At 37.7% G+C, this 9,368-nt stretch overlaps 1 protein-coding gene across 7 annotated transcripts; it reads left to right on the plus strand.

The window, feature by feature from the left end:
- Window positions 1-1,972: 1,972 nt before the first annotated feature.
- LOC148877427 (glyoxylate/succinic semialdehyde reductase 2, chloroplastic-like) lies at window positions 1,973-8,542 on the plus strand. Of its 7 annotated transcripts, none has more exons than XR_016094796.1 (6): window positions 1,973-2,722; window positions 3,731-3,861; window positions 4,842-4,907; window positions 5,927-6,002; window positions 6,076-6,388; window positions 8,119-8,542. XR_016094796.1 is itself a non-coding variant. In XM_088940926.1 (6 exons), the coding sequence occupies exons 3-5, from the start codon at window positions 4,753-4,755 to the stop codon at window positions 6,172-6,174; spliced, it is 330 nt and encodes a 109-aa protein (XP_088797052.1). In that variant the 5' UTR covers window positions 2,021-2,722; window positions 3,731-3,861; window positions 4,058-4,752; the 3' UTR covers window positions 6,175-6,388; window positions 8,119-8,542. The 7 variants fall into 7 exon arrangements, 6 of the variants coding, with proteins under 6 accessions (XP_088797052.1, XP_088797039.1, XP_088797045.1 ...); XM_088940926.1 differs by having other exon boundaries at window positions 2,021-2,722; window positions 4,058-4,907; XM_088940943.1 differs by lacking the exon at window positions 1,973-2,722 and adding an exon at window positions 4,058-4,173 and having other exon boundaries at window positions 3,728-3,861.
- The last annotated feature ends 826 nt before the right edge of the window (window positions 8,543-9,368 follow it).

Here is a 9,368-nt window from a genome sequence, read left to right on the forward strand (position 1 = left end):
ACCTGCGATACAGTTGATCACCAATGATAACATAGCGAGCTGACTGTCGTTCTACCCTTTGAGCTATGTTGCGTTCTATCGATAGGGTCTTGTGGCGTAGATAATCAACGAACGGGTTGATCCATATCGGTTTCACAACCAAAATAGGAGCGACCTCTTTTGCCACCCTTTTTATGCTAGGTCGTGGCATGTCTTCAATGTAGACTATCCTATTTGTAATGTCCATTGCACCAGCCAACTTTGAGAGTGCATTGGCTTTGGTGTTTTCGGATCTTGGCACTTGCTGGATGTACCAAGAGTGGAAGTTGGATAGGAGCTCTCTAGCCTTGGCTAGGTATCCCAACATGGCAGGTTCTTCGGGCTTCATATTGCCCATTTACTTGGTTCACCACTAGCTACGAGTCATTACACACTATGAGATGTTTCATGCTGACCTCCTTCGCTAATGGTAGCTCGGCTATCAACGCCTCATACTCAATTTCATTGTTCGATGATCGGAGCACGGACTGAAGAGCATACTCTAGCTTCACCTCACTAGGTCCATAGATGATCAGCCCAGGTCCGCTTCCGCGTTGGTTGGAAAAGCCATCCACATGGAGGACCCAAGGCTCCTCGCTCTAAGTTAGGTTGGGTGCCACATTGGTTGATGCCTCCAAGGCGGTCATGAGCTCATCAACTTCAGGGTTGGCATGCTAAACATGAACTTAACGACGAAGTCATCTAGGACTTTCACCTTGATCCCTAGGCATGGCTCAAACTGAATGTTGTACTCAATAAGCTTGATTGCCCATTTTGTTAGCCTTCTTGAAACATTAGGCTTCTAGAGGACTTGCCTCAGGGGTCGATTAGTTAAGACCACAATGGTATGGGCCTGAAAGTAAGGGCACAACTTACAAGCTGTTAGCACCAACGAGAAGGCTAGCTTCTCGATGTTCAGGTACTTGGTCTTCACGGTGTGCAGGACTTTACTCACGTAGTAGATAGATCATTGCACTCTGTTCACCTCGCAAATTAGGACTGAGTTGACTACCTTGTCACTCGTAGAGAGGTAGAGTTTGAGCTCGCCCTCAAGTTCTAGCTTGGTTAACAAAGGTGGCGAATTGAGGTATCTCTTGAGTTCATCAAGCACGAGTTGGCTCTCTTCAATCCACTCGAAGTCTTGGTTCTTTTTTATGGTGTTGAAGAACGGAAGACACCGCCCAATCGACTTAGACATAAATCAGTTTAGGGCAGTTATCCGACCTGTTAGCCTTTAAACTTCTTTAATCGACCTAGAGGGTCTTATATCTAGGACGTCCTAGATTTTATTTGGGTTGGCTTTGATGCCATGTCAGTTCACTATATACCCAATGAACTTACTTGACATGATCCTAAAGGCGCCCTTATTCGGGTTGAGCTTCATGTTATACTTTCTTCAAATGTCAAATATGTCATCGCCATAACTTGCAAGTTGCTTTATTTCCAATTCTCCACATTATTCCTTTCTTGAGATTTTGTATTTCTTGGGATATTTTCCTCCAAGCCCAAGAAAACAACTTAAGCGACTTATGATTGAGGAGGTCTATATTTTGTAGGTCTTTTTATTGAATAATTTGCACCCAGAGATTATCCTTATTTCATTATCTTTCATCCTAATTTTATAAGATTTGCCTAGTTTATTTGAGATAATTTTTTTTTATTTGAGACCCCATTATCTTTATCAAAGTACACTGAGTTCTAGCTAGTAAGGGCAAAGGAATTATTATTATTTTTAGTAACCCATTGAAAATTACTCTGAAGTTTATCCATTTGTTTCTTTATTTCACTACAAGAAAAACCGGCTATTTAAAAAATCGCTAGCCTAGATGTTTCCAAGGGGCGGTTTTAACAACACCGTCGACCTTGACTGAAATTAAGCAAAACACCAAATATATCAGCAGTTTTATAAATTAAACCGGTCATTAACTAGTACCGAACCAGCCGGTTCAAAATTACAAAGAAATTGAAAAGTGGCACCGCTAATATATCTTCATGACTTGCTAGACGCAGAGTTCCTGCGTTTTCTTCTTCAATGTGGAGTATCCCTTCTTTTCGAGCTCGTCTCTCCCCTTTCTTTTTCATCCTGGGGTATTCCTTTCCTTATTGAGTTTGCATCTCCCTTTGGAGGTCTTTGACTTGGAGTATCCCTTCTTTTCGAGTTTGACTGTCCCCTTCCTCTTCTAGTTGGGTGCACAAAATTTGAGTTTCCCCTTAATCCCAAAGGTTTAAGGTTTTGGTTCTTTTGATAATAAATAGGCCAGGTTCTGATCGAAGATAGACAAGAAAGGGGTTCAGCATCATCCTCATTCATCTGCTCTATATCACTTAAACTGAGTTCATTGGAGGGAACAACTAATTGGACGTGATTTTTATTGAAGGAAAAAGCTGCTCCATTCGTTTCACTTGAATGGCACAAAAAAATAGGTTTTCAAGTCTTTAGCTTTCTCAAAACTTGTGCTTGATGACAATGGCTTTTCTGGGAGCTTACCTTCGACCATTGGATTGCTAAATATTTGATTGAACTCTCTATTCATGGAAATTCTTTCTATGGATCTCTTCCACCAGAATTTGCGAATCTGACAAACTTGGAATCTCTGGATCTAGGCATGAACTTTTTCCCTGGAAATTTCCATCCAGCTTGGGAAATTTTACTAAGCTTCTATACTTGGGTGCTAGTTGGAATGTATTCACAAGACTCGCCCAGGTTTGTCTTTATTTCCTTCTCTTATTTTCCTTGCAAATTTTTGTCAAGTGCTTCACAGAAGTTTTTTCCTTATTTCACAGAAATTCCTTGCAAATCTTTATTTCCTTCTCTTATTTTCCTTCCTTGTTTGATAGTCTTGAGTCAAACCTGAGACTTGGGATTGAATCCTAGTATATAGTTATAAACGTGGCCACTGAAAACAAATGTTTGCAATTCTTTTTTGAGCTTAGCACTAATGAATACTTTCAGGTTCTATGAAATATTTACCAACTTGTTCATCTCTTTATAAAATTAGTGTCTTGATGTTCGATTCTGGTCCAATTAACTAAGATATGTTAATACACCTATATTCAGTGCTTAAAATTTCTAGGATATGCTTATACACCTATCTTTTGTTACTGTTGAGTTGTAATCCAGACTATGGTTAAGACATTACCTTTGGATTAAGTAATATGGGCTTCAAGAACCCTAGCCAAGTATTTGAAGAAACTTGGCTAAATGTTTGGGAATTTGTTTATTAAGGGAAGACAGTGCAGTTCTGATCGTGTTATTTAGTTTTCAAACTTTATAGAATTGTTTATTAAGGCAAGACAGTGAACTTCATTGCAGTTCATTCTCTCCTTAAAACATGGGGTACAAGATATATTTATAGAGAGGTAATGGTAATCAGATTACTGTTCACCAAATTTGCAGAGTTGTCACTTGCAACCTTTAACTCAAAGAAAACATCATAATTTCTATGCCCTATGAATTAAAGAATCCCTACTTGAATGATGATGGCCACTTCTGCATGAATGTATTGTTTAGATTTTAGAATAAGCTTGCAAGTTAGAATAAGTTTGCCTTGATAAAGAATAGAATAAAAGGTGAAACGATAATGCTTGATTTAATAAAAAGGATGCATAGATAATGAAACTTTAATGACCTCTTAGTATTTTATTCTACGGATGCTCCCCCTCAAGTCCTGAAGGTGAAGGTTTCCTAAGGCTACCAGATTTGATTGCACAGGACAAAGACTCCTTGAATTTTTCTTCATTGGTGGAACCAGCTACATAATGTTAGAAACAACTCCAAGATGGAAGGCTGCTCATCTTTTTGCTTTATTGATGCTTTTCTTTCTTCAGTCATCCTTATCTGAGGTAAATTACTCTCATGACCTTCAGTTAATGATCACTCTCAGAAATTCTCTCAGCTAGAAAAGGGAATTCATTAGAAGCTGGTTCAACTCAGCAATCCCACCATGCGACTAGTCTGGTATAAAATGTGTGGGTCTCAATGTTGTCCAGATAGATTTATCGTAATTACATTTATAGCTTCCATTTTCATTGTGCATAGGAAAATTCAGATATCTGAAGGTTCTCAACCAGGGTTAAACAAAGAGGCATAAAAAACCCCACTGTCAAGCACATGGAGGCAACAAGGATTTGTACCACCTATCACTGCTGTTGTAGGTGTGTCTACTTCACCTGCTGCATCTGTGAAACTTCCTATAGCTGACATGGTTACTCTTGCTGGGCTAATAGCACTCAACTATGAAGCTGTAAAGAGGGCCCAAGAACTTGCTGCCAAGATGGGATTTCATCAGGACCCACAATTTGAACCTTTGATACACTTGTTTCCTGGGCATATGACAATAGATGTTGCTGTTCAGCCAAAATCAGCCAAGGTTCCTGTTCTTCGTTTGGATGCACTTGGCAGGGAGATTGATGAACATGGAAATGTTATGATTACCTTAACTGATGAATTGCATTAGAGAACATGCTATCTTAAATTTGTGCATTGTTTAATGAAGTAGTAAGAACAATAATTGAGAAATATTAATATTCTCTTAAAGAATTATTTTGCGAGCTTAAGGCATAAGAAGGTGCTTAAAATTTAAATGCGTTTAAGAGCCTAAATTTCCTTCTTCCAGTTCACAGTCTCTTTTTCTACTTGTGGAGTATGGTACTTAGAGTAATGGATTTTTGGGAATGCAAATCATTAAACTATGATCTTGTTTATAATTATAGAGTATTGATGCAAGAATTGTGATGATATTTTTGTTCCTACTCACAAGTTTGGTACTAAGCTGGGGAAGTGGATATTTCCAAAGTTTAATTCCTTTACTTGTATGTTGTAGATGTGATGTGACTGTTTGGAATAGGACCAAGAGCAAGTGTGATCCTCTCATCAGCTTGGGAGCAAAGTAAGTTGGCAATGAAATGGTTGCTTACAAGCCTTTTGATTATTTTATGTTTTTTCCCTCAGCATTTGAACATTTCTTTCTCTCAAAGTATATTGTTCTCTGTCACTTTTATGCTTGAGCTACTAATATTTTCCTTGACCTTGATTGTGGATTTGCCTATTAAATGTATAGATATTGGGGAAATCAAATTCAGGTAATATGCACCAGTTAATGGTGGGAATTCATGTTTAGTAGAGAACCTTTTATTTTGGGTGCCATTCCAACTTTACTTCATTTGTGTAGCTTCTACTGCCAGATATGTCCACTCTGAGGCATAAAGTTCATTATTAGCTATACCTATCATGCTTTGGTTTTCCTGCAAAATCTAGATATTACCAAACAACAGAATTTTACACAAAGTCACGAATTAAACTTCTTATTAGATTAGCAGATATTTTCATATATTACCTGTTAGATGTTTCATTGCACTTCCTATTCAGAATATATTGAAAACCTGCCATTTCTGGTTGCATAGATACTATTTTGAGGTTCTCAAGGCACTTGAATCCAGTATATGCTTCTCTTTTTTTTTCAAAATGGTATTGCTCATACTTCAAACAAGTTGAATTGAGTAGGAAAGACATATCTTGGATTATCTTGTTACAACCTACTGATTTCAGCATGACTGAAATATCTTGGAACATATAGGATCTAAATGCACTCAACTCCATGATATGAATTAATATTTCTATCTCATACCCCGGAGTCCTTTTTAGAGGAAAAATAGCAAATACCGGAAAATGTGAATTACTCATGTTTGTTGTATCTTGTTATCATAATGAAATTTCAGCAGCAAATGCTATTATTGATTCACATGGTTCTAGACTTCTTGTGACAAGTGGGCTATTTTCAAGCGGATAGGATTATTGAGCTTATTTACCTTCAGAGTAGCTATTGTTCGAGATCTGTAATCACCAAAACTATTCTAGGGAGTTCAACCCAGAACTTTCAGTTAATTTTAAGCATCTATATTTCTGCAGATATAAATCATCTCCAGAGGAAGTCACTGCATCTTGTGATGTCACATTTGCGATGCTTGCTGATCCTAAAAGTGTAGTATGTATGGTTGATATAATTCAACAGGAATGCACTTAATTTCATATGACTGATTATAGGTATTCTTTTTCAGGTGGATGTTTCTTATGGCAAGTATGGAGATGCAAATGGGTTGCGCCCAGGGAAAGGGTATCAGGAACAACAGCTGGAAACGGCTCCTAATACCCCGTAGGCTGAGGAGCAAAAGGAGGAATCCGCCCGAGGAGGGGCTCGCGTCTGATTAGCTAGTTGGCGAGGCAATAGCTTACCAAGGCGATGATCAGTAGCTGGTCTGAGAGGATGATCAGCCACACTGGGACTGAGACACGGCCCAGACTCCTACGGGAGGCAGCAGTGAGGAATTTTCCGCAATGGGTGAAAGCCTGACGGAGCAATGCCACGTGGAGGTAGAAGGAATTTTCATTTAACCCTCATCAAATGGATTCAAGATAAATTTATAATGCCATCTCTATGAAAACGCCCTTGACATTCTAGAAGTTTTTATTTGTATATCTAGTTGGCATCTTCAGATGGAAAGTGATTTTTTAAGTACTTCTCAGGAGATATGTAATAGTAGTATGGAGATCACAAACAATTTACAAAATTAATAGCTTATAGCAGAGTCGTAGAAGAAGCTATACATACAAACTTTTGATGACAATGACTACATGCTATATACTCCTTTCCAATTAACCTCTGTTCTTGCTACACCAAAGATAAACAACATTCCAATCCCTAGGAATTCAAGTCAAGTAGGGCAAGAACCTAATGAATCCAATTTTCATTAAGCACATGAGACAATATCCACAGGCTTCTTTCAAAATCTTTCCCCTGTCTAATTTGTTTGAGGAATCTTTCCAATTAGAATAAGATGAAAGGCTTAAAGCCATGACCATGGTGGCTATAAGCCCAACAAGTAAAGCTTTCATCTCTGGCTTTATTGACTCTGCCTCAACAATGGACAGCTGAAAGTCTAAACCATATTACCCTTATTGTTTGAAATGAATACTCTACACCATGAGGGTTTGGGGTTGTGTGGGGAATCAAATATGGAACCAACCTTGACTCATCGAATTACTTCAAGTGACCAACAAGAACATGTGTTGGTGAGGGCATGACCATAAATCATTTAGTTCTCTACTGCATGAATGATAAATATGTATTTTTTCCTGCGTACAAAGGTTTAGCAACCAGTTCATGTTTCTTTAATTACTTATAAGCCTAATCACACTGGAGTTTAATCCATTATTGTGTAGTTGCCTGTATTTTGTTTTTTTTTTTTTCACTTAGACCCAACTATTAATTTTTTTCTTTTTATTTATTTCAATTTCTTCATGTTTTCTACACTAGTTGATCAAATTGGAAAGTTTTATAAAATTTGTTATTTGTCTTTGTTCTGATTCAAGTGCCTTAGGCTTATGGGTTTTGTTTATTTTGTTTAATTTCTTTTCATTTTTTTTTGCATGGGACTAAACAAGACAAATGAACTAGCCCATCTGTTCTTTACCATGAGAATCATTTCCCTGTTCTGATTCTGCAGATCTCACTTCCCTCACCAACCTTTTTGACTATGACTGTAAAGCAATGTTCTGAAAATCATAGAAAAATAATAAGAACCTTTTCTGTTTGTTTAGAAATCTATAAAAAATTAAATAAATCTTATTCTGGTAAGGTTTTTATAACAAGTTCCTTTGAAAGCTTCATGTTATTTATAAAAAACAAACTAAAATAAGCAAATGAACAGAAGAGTAGAGAACTAGGTCTCAACTCTCAAGTGAATTGGTTCAAATCATTGAATCATGTAAATGGTAAGACTCATGAGTTGAATTGTAAGATTCAAATACTGATCATGAGATTTTTCTAAGTAAAGGATTTAGATGTAAGGTTCGAATTGAAACTAGGGGTGCATTGTGTTGGGTTGAGGCCAATCCTAACCCAACCCAAGTTGTTGAACCCTCAAGAAAGACTTCATTAAAAAGTGCTGGTTATTTCATTGGGTGGAGGTTTTCTTTCCTATCCGTTGTACTTTTCAGAGGTTCTTTTTGCTTACTTGAATTGAAGTGACAGTAGTATGTTGTGTGGAAATTATTTCTCTTACATAAATCAAGATATTTATTCATGTCACTACTATCAACAGGAGCTATTATAAATGCACGAATGCTGGATGTAATGTTCGCAAGCATGTGGAGATAGCTTCAAAGGACCCAAAAGCAATCATAACTACATATGAGGGTAAACACAACCATGAGGTACCAACAGCTTGGAACAGCAGCCATAACACAACCAACAATAATATGCCACAGATAAAACCTCAGACCGTAGTTTCAACAAGTCTTTCATGTAGTATGAAGCCTTTCAAGGCTATGATTTTCTATGGTTTCAACAAGTCTTTGATAACTCGGAAAGCCTTTCAAGCCTTTCAAGTCTTGAGTCTTGGGAGAAGTTGTAAATCAAGTATTTTGAGAATGTATGATGGAATTTGTAAAAAAGAATCTTTCAATTTGAAGCCAAGATGTATTAATTTGTGCTTTTAATGTATTGCAAATTTTTAGGTAGAAAAATGTTTTGATTGGAGAAGACTTTTAATTTACATTTGTATTGATTTTTGTTTTTCATTAGTTTCCAATTTTGATGAAGGTAGACAAAACAGGTTATTTGAAGCAAAGCATGAATAATATTTAAAAAAAATTATGGATTGTATGGGAAAAAATATATTTAGTGGCAGCCGCAAAAACTGCCGCTAGATCATCTAACAAGGTTCGTTGGCTGCCGGTAAATTTTCTAGTGGCAGTTTTAGGGACCTTTAGCTACAGTTTTGACTGCCGCTAAAAATCACTTTTGCCAAATCATATCTAAGCCGGCAATCATAGAAACCACCACCTTTGGCAACACATATCTAAGATGACAGTTTATAATGTGTCTATGCCGGTGGTCCTAACCACCACCTTTGGTGAAATAAGGCATTTATGGCGGCGGTTTAACTAGATGACAATTCAGTCTAAGCTGGCGGTTAAAATGGCCGGATTTGATTACATAATTTAACTAGGGTGGCGGCTTATTAAAATGACAAAATAATATAAGTTGGCGGTTTGGACTGCCGGCTCAATAAATATGCCGGCAATCAGACTGTTGTCTAACTATCCTATGCTGACGGTTTGGACCGCTGCCACACATTATATGGGCCGGCAGTTCTCTAAATACTGCCAACGGATGAGTGGTTGGACCGGGTCCCTACGACGACGGTCGTTGTCTTCTAGGCCAGCGTCCATGACCTAGGGTGGTGCAACTGAAAATGGCGGCCACCTAATCGTCGGCTAATGTTTAAGTCGGAGTTTCAGCTAGCGCTGGCTTAGCTTGTTTTTCTTGTAGCCTTAGGGAAGCCAAAGA

The sequence above is a fragment of the Nelumbo lutea genome, chromosome 1, assembly GCF_056320005.1.
Source record: "Nelumbo lutea isolate HS-2025 chromosome 1, American lotus-T2T, whole genome shotgun sequence".
Classification (NCBI taxonomy): Eukaryota; Viridiplantae; Streptophyta; class Magnoliopsida; order Proteales; family Nelumbonaceae; genus Nelumbo; species Nelumbo lutea.

Bases quoted from the DNA above. Each gene is read 5' to 3' on its own strand.
- LOC148877427 (XM_088940913.1), top strand. From the start codon at position 2,625: ATGAACTTTTTCCCTGGAAATTTCCATCCAGCTTGGGAAATTTTACTA. The intron at 2,723-4,841 runs GTTTGTCTTTAT...TGTATGTTGTAG, and splicing joins TATTCACAAGACTCGCCCAG to ATGTGATGTGACTGTTTGGA. The intron at 6,003-6,075 runs GTATGTATGGTT...ATTCTTTTTCAG, and splicing joins TTGCTGATCCTAAAAGTGTA to GTGGATGTTTCTTATGGCAA.